Here is a 22114-nt window from a genome sequence, read left to right as displayed (position 1 = left end):
GCACCTACACGCAGCTGGTGCTGCAAAACCCTGTTGGGAGGGCAGCTCATTGTGGAGCTCTGGATGGGCACGGCTTGGCCATGCACAGTTTGCTGGAGCCCTTGAGGGGCTGTGTGTTGGGGAAATGCAAGGGAAAGCTTCCTTGGATTTCTCTTTCTCCTTGTGAACTGTCCGCATTGTTGTGATGTACGAAAGGAGGAGGTGTCATAACAAGGCATCACTAAGCACACGAGCGCGTTATCTTGCAAAAGGGTTGTAACACAAACTGCTAATTGAAAAATGTGTTAAAGCAGGCTGCTTCGAGATACTAAATGTGCTGTTGCAGAACCATAAAGATCTCACGCCCCCGCAGTGCTCTGTAATGAATCACAACTTCTTAGGGGAAAAAGAAAATACAAAGCATTTCTCTTTGTCTAAGGGAAATTTTTTGCTCATGCACACACAGTTCTCCAAACACTGTGTGTATTACCTTAGCACGGTCTTTTACTACCGCTGAGCCTATGCTAGCTCTAGAGGTGCTCCTAGTCACTATATTTTACATGAAAACACAAGGCAGGGAGGCAGCAGGGCAGCTAAAACTACAGATAGTGCCTAACTGAATATTTACGTGTACTCAGTGCTTATTTCCTTCATCTGGTGGTTTTGCATCCAGCCCTAAGGGTTTTGATGGAGGCAACACCAGAGATGTTTGGCCAAATAACAACTTGAGCTCCAGTCTCTAATTCTCATCTGATTCTCCTCTAATCCTGCTTAGAGAAGATTGCAAATTTAATTTCTCTTTTGGCTGTCCTCTGAACCACACCCTCTACGAATTCTAAGAAACAGGATTTCAAGAATCAGTGCTTCTGTCCCATTTCCCAAATATTTAGCGAGTAAATCATATTTTTTTCCTCCTATTTGTTTTTTTCAGGATCAATCTCTAGCTATAAGCTTTGGTGTCAAGCCTCAATAATTTTCTTTGTGGAATAAGTTGTGTGGAATAATATTCATTATGAGGGTGATAATGTGTTTTAGGTTTGGATTTGGAATGTAGCCTTAGGTTTTGCTGAAAATGGTGAAAGTTTGGTTTGCTTGTTTGTTTTTTAACCCACTAAGTAGCTGCTGATATTGGTAATATTAACATTCTAGATTCTTTTTTGCTCGAACAAAATGTCTCTCTCATGAAATGAATGTAATGGGTTGTGAAGAAGGAATGTTCTTGCTGAATGTACTTAGGTAGCCAGTTATGCTGAAAGTTATTGCGGGATTTTCTTCTGATGGAGAGTTGCTATTGTAGATGCATTGTAGTACATCTCCATGAGCCCAAGGTGAAAGGACTGTGCCATTTGTACCCAACCTAAAGAACAGGAGCTAAAATAAACAAACAACACCAAAAAAGCACAAAAAGAACAGGAGAGGGGAACCATGTTCACACCCCAACAGGTTCTTCCCATTTCTCGGTTTCCTTTTATCTGCGTTTTTATTCTATGCCATCCATCAAATATTTTTTTTTTTTTAATAGCATTTTTCCCTGAATTGAGAGGTAATTGGGACTGCTAAAATCTGTTCTTTAGGAATACTTATTCCCACCAGTACTGTCTATCTATTCAAATTACACCTTTCTGTTTATTTCGCAATACTCCATAAAATATCTGTATCAGACAACAGCAAGCACCTGTCACACCAGTTATTAAACTGTGTAATTAGATCTGTTGTTATTTCAGGCTTCTATAGTAACTAAGAGCAGGAAGTCTTATACGCTACATTTTTTGTTTGTTTGTTTTGGAATAGGTTAGATAATAATGGGAGACATAGCCTTATTTTTGTCCATATACTGATTAAAGCAAGTGAAAGTCTTCTTTAATGAAGATTCATATTGAGGTCTGACAAAGGTTGACTGTATATTCCTACCTATAACCCTTTTCAATTTTTCAGATCTTGGTTTCTAAGCACAGTAATGACTTCTGTTGATCCTTATGCTATGTTAAAATGAAAGGTGTGAAACTGGATGAAACACCAGGACTATGTCAATTTCTACAGTTTTTAGCCATACGTTTCTCCATAGGGTTTGCATTCTCTCATAAAGAGTTCTGTCATTTGGCTAAAAGAGTCTGGTAGGAAAGTGGTTTGTCATCCTCTGCGCTAATGCTAAGTGAGATGAGTTTATTCTGAGGGTTTCTTTTGACCTCATTTTTGGGATTTTCATAGAGCTGTGAACCTGTCATGATGTCCACCTCCTTGACAGGCTTCAGCCTTTACTGCAAAGTACTTACAAAATCAAGACGCTGTTCTTCCTTTCTAACATTGGCAAAAAAATTATTTAATTTATTTTATCTTGCTCTACTCATATAAAGCTTAAGTAATTTGTCTGAAATTTTCCATAAAGAACTGAGCTTGAGAATGTGAAGCATGAAGAATGCCAATATAAATGTATAGAACTTGGCAATGACATAAGCATGCTGGAAATAAGATTTTACAGTTGCACTAAGGTGTGTAATACAACTTTAATAATGTGATACCATAATACTATCTTTCTCATAGTGCATATGTCTACTGCAAACAGAATAGAAGCAAATCTGAGGAATGTACCTTTTTGTACACTTAAAAAGCAAACATATCTTTGCTAGAGCTAAATGCTTCGATAGTAGGAGGAGGCAAAAATTGGAGAATTAGTCATTTCTTTGTATTTTCAGACAAAGAATCATTTAAAGTTTAGAAAGAAATTTGTTTTCACTAAATTCTGCAAACCAAGTTGTAATGTAATGGTTTAATTTTTAATGAGCTCTTGAGTCACTTGGGATCAGATTTGTCTCAGGTAATTTCATTCCATCGTTAATTCACTATTTTACTCATGACATATGTTTATTGTAACATCTCCTTTGAAGACTTATTTTGATATATAAAGGCCTGAAAGCAGAATGGTGAAAAAGATCCATGTGAATATATGGTTAATTAATCAAACTACACTTGAAATGTACAATGTAAATGTAAAATGCACAGTGCATTTTAAAATAGTCTTCAAATATTAACAAATCTGTCATTTTTGTCACTCGCCTAGAAGAAAGAATATTTATTTAAATAGCCTTCAAAAGCATAATTTTATAATGAACCTAATGGTGCTGCATTTTCAGGTTTTTTTTTTTTTTTTGTATGAAACACTGGTTAGTTTAGGTCTGAACTGAGAGGAAAGTAAAATAATTATTTACTTAAATGTTTTTTCTTATAATTTATGTTCTATTTGAGCTTATTAATTCTATACCTTGATAAGAAAATATTAATAATACAAAACTCTTATGGTGCTTTTAAGAAGCACAGATGTTGAGCAATGAACTGCCAGGTATACAGCAAGAGAGCGGGCAGGCAACATCATGCTTTCTCAGTGTCAGAGGGATGCAGACAACATTGCACATAACAGGAACATAACCTAGTGCCAGGGGGGAGTGTGGGGTGCTCAGGGGCACTTTGGCAGAGGTCTGTTGTGATAATGTAGCGCTCTGTGGACTTGGCTCTTCCTCAAAGGCAGGTTGAGGAAGCTGAGCTCGTTTAGCCTGGAGGAGAGGTGGCTTCACAGAGACCTGATGGCAGCCCTCTGGTACCTAAACGGGGCCTATGGGAAAACTGGGTAGGGACTCCTTATCAGGGAGTGTAGTTACAAGGGGTAATCGCTTTAAACTTTAAGACTGGATTAGATATTTGGAGGAAATTCTTCACTATGAGGGTAACAAGGTACTAAAACTTGTTTGACATGAAAAAACAAGGGAGGGGGGATGGAAGGGGAACTTTGTGCGTGTGTGGGCAGAATGTTTAAGCACTTTGGAGAAGAAAAGTGACGTTTTCTCTGAAAAGATGACAATATATTGACTCCAATTAGAAGCCATCCATTTGGTCTGGCAGGCTGCAACAGGGCTCACTGCCAGTTTATCCAGCACCTCTGGTAACCCTTTTCTAGGCCAACATGATCTGGGTGCAGTCAGCTCTTGTCAAGTCTAGTCATTGAATTAAATGTTACGTTTGATGCTGCTTAATAGTTTTGGAGAGAGAACTCTCTTTCACCTCAGCTGTAAGATGCTACTGTACTAAGTAGCTGAAGAAAATGCTTTGTTTCAATTTCTTAAAGAGTTGGTTGTTCTATTATTTTAGGGTGGATAGTTTGGGGCAAGATGCAATAATCGTAAGTTGAACACTGAAGTTCAAAGTTTCATCAACATTCTCCTGGGGAATAATTATTAGCTTGAACTGTCTAAGATTGGGCATCTGCCTTTCTACAAGCTCCTAATTGCTAGTTGTGCTGTGTTGTTTTTCTTGGATATGTATTTAATTATAACCAGGGCTTCAGTAGTAGTTCCAAAATTCATGTTGTTTTGAACAGGACTTTGTGACAGAGAATGAGCAATTTCATCAAACAGAGCAGAATGTTAAAGGGTGGTGAATAATGCTGTAGCAACTCAATCCCATACATCTCCTTGGGGTAAAAAACAAACATACACCTCTTCTGCTTATGGGAATAGTGTGTGCCCAATTTGGGCAAAACTGCCAGAATCTACAGTGGAAGATTGCATGGGAAGGCTGAACATCCTACTGAATTAGTTACTCCTTTAGGTTCATGGATATGGAAAGGTCTTTTAGGTGTCTGAATGGTGGAGTTAGGAGTGTGAACAGAGAAAGAACATCAAGAACAGGCATTCCCAAACAGAACTGAATGGGGCTCCATAACAGTTTTTGATATTGTTTATTATCATATATGCTAATAGTGGCAGCACCATCAGAGCCTCTATTGGTCAGCCCTGCATATGATGAAGATTCAGGTATCACTGGCTTTTTTATCTTTTTATTTTGTTAAAATAAATTCTGTGGCATTTTTCCATCCGTTTTTTTTTTTTCCAACTGAAATAATAACTTTGATGTTGCAGTAAGAAATAGAATCTAAAGATACTGGCTAATCTTAGTTTAACTCAGCCTGTCATAATATTATTAGCCATGTGGCAGCACTCTTAAAGGGAAATCTACTTCCAGATGGACTTTTCAATGCCAATGGTAGAGAGGGGTGGTGCAGCAATATCATTATCCCTTGATTAAATGTTGAAAAGGGAATGCACCTGATTCCTGCTCACACTGTGTGTTGGCCAATGACAAATTGCTCAATGCCAAGTTTATTTTCAAGAAATTGTGTAAAATATATATATATATATATATCACTTGGAAATAAGCAATTCAACCTTAGAATAAACATGCTTCATTAAAGAATGTCCTTGACTATATAATTAATGTTTGTCTTAAGTTATTCTGTTACTAGTTTTTCTTCATCTTCAAAAAAGAAAAAGGGCTAAGATGTAGTACATTTTCATTACAGTTAACAACTTGTTGGTTCTAGTTACTTGCTTAGTACATTGCAATAAAAAAATCATGCATGTACAGCAGCAGAATTGCAAGAGTATGGTCATATCTCACTTGTTCTGTGTAATACATTGGAATATCAATTTGTATGGTTAACAGTCCAACAAATGCAATTTCTAATTTACATCACAAGATGGCAGCAAACTTTTAATTCATTTTGTGTTTTATTAATTCTGATAAACAGAATCTTTTGAAAGAATTTTCCTAAAAATGTTTTTATTTAATCATCAGATATACTGTGTGTTTATAGATATGTTAATGTTTCAAAGTATAAATTCAAAACATTTGCAAATGTATCTCTATCTTACCATCAGTTAAAAAGGCTATTACTTTGAATTGCAATAATTCACAGTGTAATAGCTATTAAATCTCATTAACAGCATTTTGCATAAAAGTAACAGTTTTCATCTATAATTTTTGATTTCCTGAAAAGAATATGTCACAAAGCTTTTCTTGAAATTCAGGCAGAATCACTCAAGGCTTGATCATCTGGATTCTTTATTCTGTAATTTATGTTTGAGACTTAAATGTTTGCACGCATGAGATTTGAAAGTTACAGAAAAAGAAGAGTATTTGCTTGTTTAACTGATCTTTTCTCCTGTGCTGGCTAACACTGTAAGTTAAAATTTCTTTGATCTACATGAGATGATTTGTTCTGAGTATTAACTGTCATTATTTGTAGGTGTTAAAGAAGATTTTTTTTATTGCAGTTATGCATCTCATGGCCTTTAAAACCTTCTACCTTTTGTTTTTCTTGCAGTTTCACAACCTGTACACAGCCAACTGGAGAAGCCATCAAGTACTGCAATTCTTTGCAATACCTGTGGAAAACCATGTAAAGGAGAAGTTTTGAGAGTTCAGAACAAATATTTCCATATCAAGTGCTTTGTTTGCAAAGGTAAGTGTTTATAACAGCTGTTACTATAAATAGTGCATTAACACTGGGAACGTGACTTCATGGTACTGGAAATTTCATAAAAATATTTTACAATGCAATCCATGCCAGAATGAATCTACTGTAAACTGTACCAGTGCTTACTGTAAAATCGTAAGCATCTTAAAAGTGAAGTATGTTTTGAATGGATATAAAACTATGGAGTTTACTGTGCACTCAGGGTCTGAAGAAGAGCAGTTTGGTGTAAGCAATAGTGAAACATAGTATTGGGCTAGGAGAACCTCAGAGATTAGCTCTCTTCCAGCTTTCTTCTATGTTCAGTGGGTAAGCTACTGCCTCATTTTTTTTCAGATGATTTTGTGTCACTTTGATGTCTGAATCCTGCTATGACTGACTGTGCTTTTCCTTCTGGGTAGGCTTAGCTCTTTGCTTATTCTAGAATGGCACCTGGAAATGAACTAATTTTGTCATGTTGCAAATGGTGGAAGTAGTGAGTGCCTTGCAAAGAAACTGGGGATTAATAAATAGACATGTGTTCTGTAGTTACATGGAAGATTACCTGGAAGCTCTAATTCTTTTTTGAATATACAAATGAGTAGAATGTTAACTGACATTTAATGGATAGCCTTCTTACTCCATCATTAAAATGGCATTTAACCATTCTTGTAGCACCACTTAAAAATATAAATGTGGCTCTGATCCAAGCTGTGCTGATGCAACTATTCCCAAGTGATGGCAACTCCTCAGGATCAGAACAGTCTAGAGAGACAAACATAGGAGAAATGTGCAAAAAAATGTGGTGAAGCGATTTGCTAGTGATAACAGCTAGTTCCTGCTAGATTGAAGTTTATAATTCCTACATTACACATCTACCAGGTAGGTAGTGTTTCTTTAATGCTGCTGAAAATCTGAGCAAAGTACTGGAGATGGATATTAGAGGAACCCATCAGAAAAAATGTCCTTATCTGGCAGCTACATGGAAATTTTTATAGATGCCATAGAACAAATTATATCACATACTATATCTGAGTAAGTATTTTGTGAATAAAATAGGTAGTATTAAACATCCAGCTCCTTAACTGCATTATTTGCAAATATACACAGAATGAGATATAAGCACAGTGTGCACTCTTAGATATCAAAAATATTTGGGTTGCCTGTTCAGAACCAGAATAGTATTATAAGCAGTACAGAACCTGCGCTTTTTTTTTCTTTTAAGTCACCTGTCCCTTTGGCTAACTTTATCAAATTAGTTTTGCAGATTCAGTAGGAGAAACAGAATCTGCTATTCAGAGGTCTTGTTTTCTGCATGAAGTCTCAGTGACATACTGGTATGTGCTGCATATAATTACCTTCATGAGACCCAAGTTCACTTTTATAAGTAGAAATAAGTAGTAGTTTATTCATTTCAGGCAGACCTCCAATAAAATGAGAATTAAAAATTGCCCCATTATATTAATAAGAAATAAGTTGTGTAGCTTCTGTGAGCTGCACACAAAACTCCAAACTAGCACGGGAGATAATATAAGAGATGCATGACTAGACAGAATCTTGGTAGTAATTCTCTTGCTAAGTGCAAATTTTGCACATGCGGATTTGTATATTTTTTTCTCTCTCATTATTAAAATGTCATAATTTTTTATCACTTTTCAGGGGCTTTCATCAATTAGCTAATGTACTTCTGATATCTTTTCTCATTTTACTTCTGGTTTTTTATGTTATTTGAGAACCTCAAGTTGCTTTCTCGTATGGATTTACCTTGTTATATGAGATGACGTTAGAAACAGAATGAAGCACAGAACATACATTTTGCTATATAATGTTCAGGGAAAAAATAAGGTTGGAGAAATGTGATTTTGGTGTTTAATCACATGCTTAAATCAGTGGATGAGGAAAATTTAGTTATTGTGCTAGGATTTAGCAAAAAACATGATGGTGCTCAGTTCTCTTGGTCATTTGGCCATTTATATCTTTTTAGACTTGGTGAAGAGATTTGTGGCACAACCCCTTTTCTGAACCCCTCTTCTGTCATGCCATCGGTCATAGAATCATTAGAGCTGGAAGAGACCTCTGAAGGCCTCTGGTCCAACTCCTCTGCAATGAACAGGGACATTCACAGCTACATCAGGTTGCCCAGGACCTTTGTGCATGGGCAGAGTGATACCCTGTGAATGTATTTACATTACAGTTGACTCCTCCCAGGATGCATAATTTTGAAGGTATTCAGTGGTGCAGTTTGCCCCCTCTTGCTTAATCTGCAACCTCAAGAAGGCGTGCCTGTCCAGTCCAGTGGCAGGACTGTCCTGAGATGGATAATCCTATGTGTGGTCTGGAAAAGCTGCGTGCATCTTGTGTTCTTAGGTTGACTGCCTTCATATTAAACCACTCCATAGCCTTAGTCAGGCAACCTTGTTTAAGCTATTTGTAAGACTGCAGAAAATTGTTTCTTAATATGTATGTTGAAGACCATAAACTAACCAAGGAACCATAAAGAGGTACAATTAAGCACATCTTGAGAGCTGTCTAGAAGTACAGGAAGTCTTTTTAATGACTTTGTGTCACAAATGGTACTGCATAGAAAGAAGTTGCATGTACTGTTTTGAATATGTGTGAGTTGTGAAATCATGTATTGGGTAGTCTTGGAGTTCTGGAGATGTGTAGGTATTTACTTATTATTTTTTTTTAATGGCGTGTGAGAGGTGGTTTTCTATATTGCTATATTTTCATCTGATTATTCCTATAAGAGTATTAGAACTGCTTGGGTTAGAATGGACCTCAAAGGTTATCTCGTTCCAACACCTGTAAATGATTGTGAATTACAGAAATGATCAGAATGGTAATAGCATGTATGTAGGTGCCTTCCATGTTTAAATTATCAAACTGTCCAAAACTAAGGAAAGATAGTATAAAAGCACTCATTTCCATAAATTTATTTCTAATCTCCCCTGGCAGATCTTCTAAAGGAAGCTAAGAAATTTGTCAAGTGATGATTGATTCTTGTACTTATTCAAGAATGTGAGGTACGCACCCAGATAAAAAAAAAATTCTACTGGCAGTTTTGTGAAGACCTGCTAGTTTTGCTCAATCAGAAATAAGTCTAATCCTTACATTTATTCATATACATTATTTATTGTTAAGGTGCACAAGTAATCTGCCAGTAAAATGCTGTGGGGAATGTGCGATCAAGTCCCAAATCAAATTTTTTAGCTCAGCTTCTGTAGTTTTTTTTCACTTAAATCAGGTTTAATAAAAGTGCAGTTAGAATAGAAATAAATGGCTTTGAAATACAAGGCAAATATTTTACTCATTAGACTCCAAAAGTTTTGGTTCCTTTATTTGCAAATTCCCCTATTAATTCCTACTGCTGCAATGAAAGCACCAAGGAAAATAAGAAGAGATGATAAAATATTGACAGTTTGAACTATCAAACTCAAACTAATTGAGATGTCAAGTTCATTCTGAAGGTGTCTGTCAGGTCTGCTTCTCAGACTGCATGTTGTATTAGGCAAATACTCACCTAGTGCTCGTTTACAGCAGCATAATTTAGCAAGCCCTTTGAGGCATTAATTTAAAATTGTAGATAGGAGAAATGAATAGTCTATTGAATAGCCTCTTTGGTCTTTCATAAAGATAGAAATTAACGTGTTTTAGAAAAGTGTTTCTCAATTTTGTTCTTTTTTTTAATGGTGTAATAGCATCCTAGAATTTCCAACTAGCTGTAACCTATGTTAAACTGAATATTTAGGAAATCTTGGAAGTCTAAATTAGGAAGTCTAACTTAAAGCCTAGGTAAGGAATATGGATAATGTGATTGTTATAGCTGTATATGAAAGCAGAAAACATATTTTACAGTATTTTATATAGTCACTCTAGAAGAACAAATAGCAGAAAATCCATAGTGTGTTTACAAATTTATTTGCATGCAATGATCCTGCAGCATGCACCTTCATTAAATGGAGAAACCCTGCAAAACTCATAGGCAAGATGAGCCATAACTCTTATCTGTCCTTAACTGGTTCCATCTTCAATGAAATGAAGTTTGATGTGGACATTGTGCTATGTTATCTTCACTATGAATGTCTTTGTAGGTCATGTTGCTTGACCCCTAATCAAAATTCCCTGGATTGCTATCTTGATGCATGTGCAGACTTTGATGGTAAGCGTGGCTGTCAGTTTCAAGTGTGTTCCCCACCCCTCCCATGTGTTTTTGTTTGTTTAGTTAACCTGAATGTTTCTCATCTTCAGCTGGAGTTGGTTTAGATTAGTCAGTGTTTATCTTGTGGCACAACAGTTTCCTGGGAATTGTGAAAGAGTCCTGGACTGGATTTTTATACCATCATTAAAGACTTCACAGACATGCTTTTTTATTAGAATATACAGTGCATTCTGAATTTATATTATTTGTTCTGAAGCCATATTAATCTGGAAAAAAAACGGGATCATCTGTAAAAGGTTAAAAACATCCAGTAACTTGGTAGTAGGAGTGATTTGTCCATTAGATCAAACACGTCTGCTAGGATATAAATAAGCGTGCTGAAAACAGTGCTGTGTAATCTGAGGGACTGGTGCTTGGACATAGCGAAGGGGTTTCACATTTCAGAATGGGAGTCATTTACGGGTAACTCACTAGTAAGATTTCTGAGTGCCAACTTTTGGCAAAGCACTGGCAGTTCATGGCATGTGTGGTATCTCAGGCACTAGGATGAAAAATGGTGGCTCTAGTTCATCAGGTACTCAGCAACATGCTTGTACTTCCCAATTTCTTTAGGATCTTTTAATCCCAGATCACGCTTACTTGTTATAATAGGAAAAACCTACATTTCCAACAGCATGGTAAGTGTGGGGCTGACTTACCAATGTCATGCTAACTTTACACCTTATATCACTGAAAAAATCTTTTTTTTTTACACTGCATATACTTCGTCTAGTGTAGAAGTGATCTAATGCAGTCAATAGTTGTTCTCTATCGTGGTTGAGATTTTTTAATTTATATTAAAAAAAAAAGGCTAATCGTTAACTTCCTAAAAACAACTCAATTATAAATTGTGCTTATTAAATATAAAAAAGTTATTGAACTCTCACTATCACAGAGTAATTGATAATTTTTCTGTTACTTTAATCACATACTTGTATTAGTTGCAACCTTTCTTTGTATTCATAAAGAACATTCACTAGCAGTGAATGTCTTGGTGATATACCATTCCACAACAGCACATCAGCAAAAGTTTTGTTTGAAGGCATCTATTTAACCTAGAACCTGATGATATTTAAGAACCCGATAATTTTAAGAATCTTTCATGAATTTACCTTGTATTAGTAAAGTATGGTGAGAGTGATGAGGTTAAAAGTATCATGGTTGCAAGTACTGGGAAAGGAATATCTTTGTAACATTTCAGTTGAAGTTATTTAACTATTAATCACGGGAGCCCAGGATCATGTTATTTCTGCTTTCCCATTCAATTAATTTAAAGGCAGTTTCTGAGGTTTTTTTGCATTTCTTCAGCATGTAGAAAACCTTACTCACACTGGTGTTTACACCAAGGATGTTACATAATGCTTCTGTTTTACTTTTTCACTAATAGACAAATACACTTTAGACTTTCCATTGCCTTTCTTTTATCCTTAGTTCAATCTTGCAGTCCAAAGACTGGGTGGTTATACTTGAATCTAGAATGGCTTAGGTTAGAAGGGTTGAGTTCCAACACCTCTGCCATTGATGAGGCTGCCAACTTCTTGATCAAGCACTAGATCAGGTTGCCCAAGGCACTATCCAGCTTGGGCTTCAATATCTCCAAAGACAAGGCTTCCACAGCCTCTCTGCCAGCATGTTCCAACACCTCAGAAAAAAACTTCCCCTTGACATCTAAATCTTTTCTCCATTAGTTTGAAACCATTCCCCCTTGTCCTATCACTGTTTATTCATGTAAAATTGATTTCCCACTTGTTTATAATCTTCTTTTAAATACTGGAAGTCCATAAAATTGTGTACCCACAGGCTTCCCTGAATGAGCCCAGCTCCTTCAGCCTGTTTTCATAAGAGTGGTTCTCCAGCCTTCTGATCATCTTTGTGGCCCTTCTCTGTACTGCCTACAAAACCTCAATATCTTTTCTGTGTTGGAGGCCCCATTGCTGGATGCAGCACTCCAGATGTGGCTTCACAGAGGCAAAGTTGAGGGGAACATTCACCACCCTTGCCTTGCTGGCCACTCCTCTTCTGATGCTGCCTAGAATACTGCTGGCCTTTCTGGCTGCAAGCGCACTGATGGCTCATGTTAAATTTTTCATCTACCAAGACACCTAAGCCTTCTCAGCAGGGCTATGGTGGAGGGAACCATGCCAAAGGCCTTGCAGAAATCCAGGTAGATGACATCACCACTTGCCTTTCTTTTGTCCACCAGTGCCAACTCTCCATCATAGTAGGCCATCAAATTGATCATGCACAAACTTCCCTTGGTGAAGCTGTGCTGGCTGTCTCAGATCACCTGCTTGTCCCTCATGTGTCATAGCTCCTCTTTGACAAGGATCTGCTTTATGATCTTTCCAGGCACAGAGGTGAGGCTCACTGGCCCGTAGTTCCCCAGGTCTTCTTTTCTCCCTTTCTCATAAATGAGAGATATGTTTTCTTTTTTCCAGTTACCAGTCGTCATAAAAACATGCATGAGACTTTCAAAGAAGTAGTTGCTGAAACTTCAGAGGAATGATCCAAACCACAGATACAGCCATGTGCAGAAATTCTCAACTCATTTATAAAGGATTCTTGATGTTCATTAAATGAACTGTTGGATGGAAACAAACTTTACAAGCACTAAAGTTATTATTCAGATGAGGCAATTTTGAGCATACATAATTTCAACCCACATTAGGTATCAACATCCCCATGAAGAGTTTGCAATTCTATTGAGTTCCTGAAATTCTCTTCTTAGGTTAGAGTTCCTATCCATATAAATGATATCAGTGCATATTTTCTTCTATGGAAGGGAACTTTCAATCTGTAGCATACCTTTTCACAGGGGAGTACAGCAGGGATATGGACTACACACTTAATTAACCAATGGGCATCTCAGTGTACCCAGGTGAGGTGAAGTCTGTACAGAGACCTGAAAGCTGTTGCATAAAATTTGTCACTGTGATGGTGGTGTAATTCCACCTCCTGCTTTTTGTATATCTCATTAAGACCAGACCATCTGCTGTATCTGTGCATAGTGAGATTAATCACTTAATTTGCAAACCTGTAACTAATACCCAAAGCATGATTATGGAAAATTAGGAAATATTTAGTAGTTTTGTATAAAGCAAAAAATATTGGTTTTTTTGGGAGGGGAAAAAAATAATGAAGCCTCCAACAGCAGACTAACTTCATTGGCCTGGCAAATGGCAGCAGTATTTTATCAGAGTAGCCAAGGGTGCTACAAGTTAGAAAATGTCTGAAAGTACATTATTCTGTTTCTTAAATCTTTTTAGTTTGCTTGTATATTAAAAATAATCAGATTGATTCCTTAAAATAGTAAATCAATACAAAGCAAAGTTTCCTTTTTTCCTGGAGGTTGGTTGTTCTGGTAGCACTGAGTAACTATGAATATAATATTCTCTTTCACCTGCAACGCTACGTAAGAGCTTTTATTGAGCAATCACATTGTCTTTAATCTACTAGGAAATTCTGTTTTCCAAGAGGGAAGTGTAAAATGGATGTATACTTTCTAAAACAAAAATTACTATATATGTAGTTCCCATAAACTATAGGATTCAAATTACATAATGCACAGGAAGCTCCCCAAATTCTCCTTCCTGAATCTTTAATGTTTTGTTAGTCTCAGCTTTCTTTGGAATCTCTTCCTGTGCTGAACTGTGTACTCACAAATTAATTGATGGGTATAATAGCCAGGCTAGCTTGGGAGCTATGCTATCAGAAATGCTATGCATGTATAGGGAAATGTTGCACAATGGATAAAATGTCCCCATAATTCTCTCCATTTATCTGCTCCAGAAAATTCTGGTTTTACTCTTCAGAGCTGTCTGCCTGTTTGTTCCTGTTTGGTAGCTGGGGAAGGGTTCAGCACATTGCCTGAGCTTTCTGATGTTGCATGCTCCTTCAGTTGTTTGATTACAGCTGAGATTACAGCTGGTATTTCAGATAATATAGCTAAAACATTACTGGAAATTGACAAGCTGGAATATATTTGATACTATGGATATCTACACAGAAAGATTTAGATAGTTATTCCCACCTAGGAAGAGTGACTGGATTATGGAGATATATAGATTAAATATCATTCCTTCTGCCTTGCTGCTGCCTCTCCTACAGGCAAAGAATTTCAGATGTTAATTAACCAAGAGAGTAAGTGGGATGACAGTGACATGAAGACTTCATGTGGTCATTAAGCTTACAGATAGAGGAGGAAGCAATTCCTAAAACCTTTATGGAAAGATTACCTGGAGTCATTGGTATAAAGAGAGCATCACAGTCAGTTGTCTTCTGGAAATTAGTCTGAATTACTGCAAATTACTTGCAATTCAGTTCGAAGTTAAGTCAAAGTGGTAGCTGAGGAAGTTTGCCAGGTGATTGCAATTGTTTCTCACGGGCAGAGTGGACATGAGAAATGTTCCAGAAATAATGGGCTTCTAGACTGCATCGATGCTACTTTTCCTGACAAAGTAAATTATATCAGTTGCATACTCAGTGTTTCATTCTTGGGATTTATTTAGCCACAAGGATCCATCTCAGAGACAGAGGGGAAATACTAGAAATGAATTTAAACTGCAGTGCTGAGAAAGAAAACTTATTTAGCTGTTGAACCAGCAGAGGTTTTCTCTCCCTTGCTTAGCTTGTAGTGTTATGATTGGCTTTTTCTTCCTTTTCTTGTTTTTGTGGATTCTGCCTCTCTCTCCTGTGTTGGACTGATGCCTGCTTGCTTACATAAGACAACAATGAGAGAGTAAACAATATTAAAAAAAAAAACAACTTCAAACATGCGCTTGTAGCTTGATAAGCAAAATACTTGCTTTTTTGGCAGGCTGAAAGTTAAACGGTGCTGTCTGAATGACAAGGCAATCTGTGTGCATTTTAGTGTTACAGCTGCTGTAGTATAGAGCAGCACAGCAAGTACAGCATCTTCTGGGCCTCCTGGGGCACAGCACACAGCCAAAAAGTTAATATACTTTCACTAGGCTCATTTGAAAGCAGGGAAGATAGAGACAGTTCAAATAGAATCTGATGGCATACAGTTGTGGGGCTAGCAATGTGCTTAAAGTGCCCTAATTAATTGCTATTGCTGCTGTTTATTTTTATAGACCATCGTGCTGGTGTGAGGCACTATCCTTAAAGGATTGTAGAGTTAGATTGCCTGTGAAATTGCAAGTGTAAATGACAGCACTCAGGATGCTGTTACAGACACACTAGCCTGGGGAAAAAGTGACCACCTTCTTAGCTAAAAACCCCTCGGGTCTGTGTGAGCTATTTTCAGGTCACTGAAAAGTATCTTCATAAGTGGAAATGTCGAGCTGTCAGAGAAACCAACCTGAGGTGTACCCTCTGCAGATTCAGTGTACCTCCCATCCCTTACACATCCCCCACCATGTCCTGGTGCTGCATGGCTGCCAAGTATGCTCACAAGAGGCAGATGCTTATTTGTTCAGTACATAGAAATTGCTCCTGAAGCCAGAGACTGTTCAGTGTAGAATCATTAAGGTTGGAAAAATCTTTAAGACCATCTAGTCCAACCATCAACTCATCTCCACAGTGCCCACTAAACCATGTCTCTCAGTGCCACAGTGTCACTCAGCGTGGGACATTGCCTTGGGGTGAAAGGCTAACACCAAGACAAGCAGATGAGTTTCTCAGCATTTCTTTATCTCAAGTGCTGCATTTGCAATGCTTTCCATTCCTCACTAAGAACTTCTGTAATAGTGGGAAGCTGCTTCTTGGTTTTAAATAACCCTACCTCCAGATACTTATTTTGGATGACAAGTGTTGGGTGGGAGTGAATCTGTGATATATCACTGATTTCCTCTCCAAGAGGAGTATGAACGAGTAGTTGCTTTTGAACCTGCTCAAACATCCTTCAGGTTTTGTTTCCCTGATTTTTCATTTCTGCAGGTGTGCAGGATTAGCCCAGCTGGGGAGGAACTCCCTGTCTGCATAAGTAGCAGGAGAGGGTGGAATGGCATTGCACTGAAGGGAGTGCTAATGGGGCTACCTCTTGCAGTTTGCAAAAGGCTGAAAGACCACCCTGCTCATATTTATATGCAAAACAAACAAACAAAAAAAAAACAACATTAATGACCTTTCTCATTTAGGATTTTTTTCTTATGGTGAATTAGTTTAGAGGAAATTCTAGAGAGATAAATGATTATTGACAAGAATTTAAATTAAGGGGGCACATGTGGAATCAAGACTTGATAAAAATGATTTTGGAATGATAGGATACTGAAAAACTTTCAATAAAAGTGATATTACTAACACAAAAGGAAAACTGCTGTGTGATGGCTAAGCCTGTTTGAAAACTTTTTATTCCAGCTTTTTCCTGTGATGAAGTATTTTACAGTGTACCTGTTATTCTTGCATGTCTTCATTTAAAAGCAAAAATGATAAAAAGAAAACTTTTCTTCAATATGACGTGTATTGCATCAGCTGTAATCTTTACAATTTAGATTTTTACTGACAAAAGAACAGCTGAGTTTATGAAAGAAACGGGAAAGAAAATAATCCTATGCTGTAAAAATATTCTTGTGCTAAATTGAATCCGTAGTCATATTGATGTACATCAGGAGAGGTAATAGCCTTGGTGAGTGGAAATACTTATTCTATGGAGATCTGATAAACATGTTGGCCAGTAGTTGCAATTCAATTTGTTATAGATCTAATTGTTTCCAAATAATTTTTTACTATAATCTATTTATGTCAGTGTATTTCTATTATGATAATAAACAGAAGCTAGTAGTCTCAGTGGGAAAAATAATGAACAAGGCTCATTCCTTACTTCCTATGCACTTTTCATTGTAACTATAGAATTCATGAACTTGAAAGTTTTTGCATTATGAGAGAACGGCTGAATAAAACTGTTCAGATAATTGTTATATGGTAGCATTTTCTAAGTACTGATTTTATGGAGGATGCTGGATGCATCTGTGTAATTAAACAGGAGTATTAAATGAAAGAAATATATTCTAAAATGTTGGTATTTGTATTTCATGGGTGGAATTGGGTTTGAAGTATCAAATATCCAAGAAATTTAATACATATATTTATAAACAATTCTATTTCCATCTGAGCTTGTCTCACACTTTTTATGGTCCTTTGATATCTCTGTTCTACTTTAAGAAATCCTAATGTTGTAACTGTATTTAATAATTTCTTTTTAATACTGCTCAGAAATCATTCTGAAGCCAAAGAGATCTGAGGCCATTTTTCCCATCTTTTTTTCTTTCTAACTGGAATGCTATTCCAAAAACTTATTTCCCTGTTTGTTAGAAATGTTTATATTATTTTCAGCCTCTATTTGTTCATGGACGAGGTTTCCTCATTTGTTCTTATGTCAATGCTCTTGCTGAGTTTAAATAGGTCTTCATCATTTCTATAGCTTACTCTGTTAACCTCAGATACATGTTGATGTATTAATTGTTTCCTAAGGTGTGGGTGTTGGTAGACTAAAGCCAAGTTCTCCTTGTCTCTTAAAATGTTTTCTGTCTACATGTTATCCTGATAGCTGTGCTTACACCTGCTTGGGCATGAATCAGTCTTTTGTGAAAATAACTGAGGAACTTAAACACTGTGCTAGCTAAGGTTACACAAGGTATAGCATCTCTGATACTAGCTAGCTCTGCAGAACCCACTTGGCACAGTGCATTCTTTGTTACTCAAACCATTAAAGGCTTGAAGTTCTATGACTGCCAATATTTGCAAGTCTTCCTTTTCTTCTGCCACTCAGGATTTTTTTTTTTGCTGTTGTAGTTTATGTTTGCATGGAAGACATTTCACAATGTGTCTTCAAAATAAATCCTTTTTTGGTATCTTAAGGCATTCAGCTCCCCTTACTGTCTTGCATTAATGCAAACTGCTGTGGAGTGTTACAAAAGAAATCATTAGGGTAATTACAATCCCTGCCTTTGGGCAAGAAAAATACATGTGTTGCTCTGAAAGTAATGCTTTCTTTTTATTTCCATAATAAAAAAAAAAAACAACAGTTACAAAGAGCACAATAATATTATCATAGAGAAAACTGTCAGCCACAGAACAGTATTTTTCAACTTAGTCACTACCTTTAACTATTCACTTTCACCAGCAACAGGCAAGGGCCTGCATGCTGTGTTCATAAAAGCCTGTACCAGCTGAGGCGACCCACTGTTTCACAGCTGATATGGTGATGGTGTTAGGAAAATGTTGCCCATGCAATCCAAGTCTCATTGTGGTTACATCCTATGTTTGGTCTCTATAAACATTCAAAACGTGTCAATGAATGTCAGTGGGTGCTATGTTTTCTCTACGGCACACTTTTGCTTCATCTGCTCTTCCTTGTCAGAAGCCATTTTCTCAGACTGTCCCTCTGCCGCCTTCTGTTGCAAAGCAAGAAAATGTAAGGAAAAGGTAGTGGTGGCAATGTCCATTCTCTACTGCCATATTGACAACATCTACTTCTGACATGCTTGGATGACAACATAAAATGGGAGGCATTATTTTCTGAGAAGCCCTCATATTTTCAGGATGAGACAGGGCCTCTTCTAGCACTAGTGACAGGGCTTTCACCATCCACATTTGCTCACATGTCTAATTATTTCCTTTAAATGTTTTCACTCATAATCCATTTCTCAAATTTACGTGCTATCTGATATAATTCAGAAGTATTTAGAACTGTTCTATTGCATCATCAATATTCATTCAGCACACTGCTCACTGACATCTTAAAACCATGGTTGAGTTGTTTTGTTTTGTTTTTTAGTCTTGCCAGTACATACGTAGGTGAAATATATCAACAGGAAGAAACCTGTAACACTTTGCAAGTCTTGTGATATTTGTGAGTCTGTGCAAAAAGCATATCCTTACTACGTGTTAGAGCAGGGACTTCATATAATATTGAGGAAGAAAAATGTTGTTGCACATATTCCAGGTTTGTGAAGTGAGGCACACGAACAGTAGACTGTGATACAAGTCATGTAACCCACAGTTGTTATCTCTGACAAATGCAACGTAATTGTAATTAGTTTTGTTTACAAAGATGAAAGATTAATTAATCTAAGATTCTTGGTCATATACTAAAGCATCATCAGCATGATTATGGTGTTCTGTCACTTAATGGTTAGGGTCGTTCCCAGAGAGGAAGATTATGATTTGAACACCAAAATGGTGTTGAGCCACCTGTGCTATTAAAAAACGCAGGTGACTGGATTTGGTTTTGAATATAAGATGACAGGATCAGCTTTCTGGGGCTTTCTGTGTTGTGAATATTTTATTTTGTGCCTCAAGCATACTTGCTGTTTCTCATTGTTTAGATGCAAGATGACAGATTCTGGTATGGAAAACTGGCTTTGGTATGAATAGAAATACTACTTTTAAAAACCATATAACAAATAAGTAGTGCTTATCACAGTGCCAAAATCACTATTTTGAATTTCTGTTCTCCTTGTAAGTCAATTTTGGTTTTCAGAAATTTTGGTCCATATGGATGGGGGCCATCTTTTGCAACTCTGTCTACTTCTGTGTGACTTCAGCCAGATTGTTGTCTCTTTCCCATTTTATAATCTCAAAATGTCAGCCTATTTGCATCCGGGTAGCAATGGAGAAAGCTTCTGGAAAGTCTCACAAATACTTGGTTAATCAACTTTAACTCTATTGTACACAATCAGCTTTAAAATGATAAAATGACAGATAGGATTTAAAATTCTACTTTTACCAGGAGCAGATGGTTGTGGAGATCCCTTCAACTCATATTTGCTGTGTGACACTTATCTGATAAACTTAAGATCTATTTTAAAAAATTCTGTAAGCTGTCACGGACATTAACAGTAGCTGCCATGCATACCAGACCCTGTGCTTACTGAGGGCAGGATTTTAGCACCACCTGTATCCAGGAAGCCTATTGACCAATTGTTGAGACAATTCTTTACCCAGAGGGTGGCAATACATCGGTCCATGCTGTCTAGAAGAGCTGTGGATGTTCCATCCCTGGAGGTGCTCAAGGCCAGGTTAGATGGGGCCCTGGGCAGCTTGATCTGGTGGGAGGCAATCAGCCCATGGCAGGGAGCTCAGTGATCTTTAAGGCCCCTTCCAACCCAAGCCATTCTGTGATTTGTTTCAATATTGGTGCTTTGGATTTTGAAGGTTTATACCCTTTAACTTATTAAATGTGATTGTGAGTATTGTATATGTCAGTTCTGTATTTGACTCCAAAAGACTTTTCTCTGTACTAGCAGCCTCTGCACTGAAGTTAGTGTTTTTGCAAAGATTAACTCTAAACTGTTTGTGTACAGAATAGATGACTGATGTAATTTACTGTAAAAGCAGTGTTTTTCAGTCACAAAACCATTCTGCGATCATAATGCCATGTACTGAAGTACTAATTTCACCAGGAACCATGCTGTCTGGCTTCATCTTAGAGAGCTTTCCTTTCTCAGCCTTCTGAGTCTGCCTTCTTTCTTCCTGCAGCTTGTGGATGTGACCTGGCTCAAGGAGGATTTTTCGTGAGACAGGGAGACTACATCTGTACTTTGGACTACCAGAGACTCTATGGCACACGGTGCTTCAGTTGTGATGAATTCATTGAGGGAGAAGTGGTCTCAGCACTGGGCAAAACCTATCACCCAGACTGTTTTGTGTGTGCCGTTTGCAGGTATGTGTTCTATAAAGTTGTATTTCATAAAAAAAAAAAAAAAAAAAGATTTTGAAAAGCTAATGCTAGGCATTCAAACTGATAGCATATAGATGAAAAATGAATCTGTTTTCCATTTTATCTGCTACTCTTTAAAGAGTAGATTTTTTAAAATCCAAATTCAGAGTACCTCTTTTATTTTTTAATTCATTTTCTGTTTAATGGTATTTTATGTGTGAAGTTTTCAAGGTACTTGAGAGACTGCCACTATCTCTTCAGTCAGAAATTTCACCCCAGATATGCAGCCTGATTTCTCTGGTGTCTGCTATTTCATGTTTTGTTAGCTGAAGTTTACATGGGATTTAGACATCAGTGCTTGTGTCCTAGGCAATGCAAGCAGGTACTGTATGAGTAGACTTAAAACAAAATATTACAGTTCTGCTTCCTAGAAATTACAATAGTCACTTAAAATAGGACAGAAATCTCCTGGTCTCACAAACATTGATGTATGTTGGATTTCACCAAGTCACTCCAGCAGAAGTGTAGGTGACAAGTAACACAGCACACAAGATGTTCCCTCCTTGAGATGGTCAGTGAGATCATTTTCCACTGTGATCCAACAAGAGTGGAAATCTTTTCAGGCTCTGAAGTACAGACAGTTGATGTTCACTGAAACTATGTCTTAATCTCTTGTGGAAAAAGCACATATTTCAGGAAGAAAATTTATGTATGCCAAACATTCAGGAAAATTCATGAACAAGCTGCCCAGAGGAGTTCTGGATCCTCTCATTCCTGGAGGTGTTCAAGGCCAGATTGGATACAGCTCTCTGCAACCTGATCTAGTGCCTAATTGAACTGAGCAGTCAGCAACCCTGTCCATGGCAGGGTGTTGGAGTTAGTTGATCTTTGAGGTCCCATTCAACACAAGCCATCCTATGATTCACTGTATATGCACTGTTGTGGCATTCGTTTGAAGAAACTGCTTTCACAATGTTTCTGTCAATCTTGAGCTTATACCAACACAGGAAAGCAACCCAAAATAGTAAGA

General features: G+C 37.2%; 1 protein-coding gene across 4 annotated transcripts in view; it reads left to right on the top strand.

The window, feature by feature from the left end:
• The window catches only part of ABLIM2 (actin binding LIM protein family member 2), a 132596-nt gene that overhangs the window by 29414 nt on the left and 81068 nt on the right, over nucleotides 1–22114 (top strand). For all 4 annotated transcript variants that reach the window (XM_065735833.1, XM_065735835.1, XM_065735834.1 and 1 more), the window contains exons 2-3: nucleotides 6134–6271; nucleotides 20904–21087. In XM_065735833.1, coding sequence (XP_065591905.1) covers nucleotides 6134–6271; nucleotides 20904–21087 — 322 coding nt within the window. The remainder of the gene's footprint in view (nucleotides 1–6133; nucleotides 6272–20903; nucleotides 21088–22114) is intronic.

The sequence above is a fragment of the Cyrtonyx montezumae genome, unplaced genomic scaffold (genome assembly GCF_038088225.1).
Source record: "Cyrtonyx montezumae isolate F1298 unplaced genomic scaffold, pur_monq_1.0 scaffold_2, whole genome shotgun sequence".
NCBI lineage: Eukaryota > Metazoa > Chordata > Aves > Galliformes > Odontophoridae > Cyrtonyx > Cyrtonyx montezumae.
This window is presented reverse-complemented; position numbering and strand designations above follow the sequence as displayed.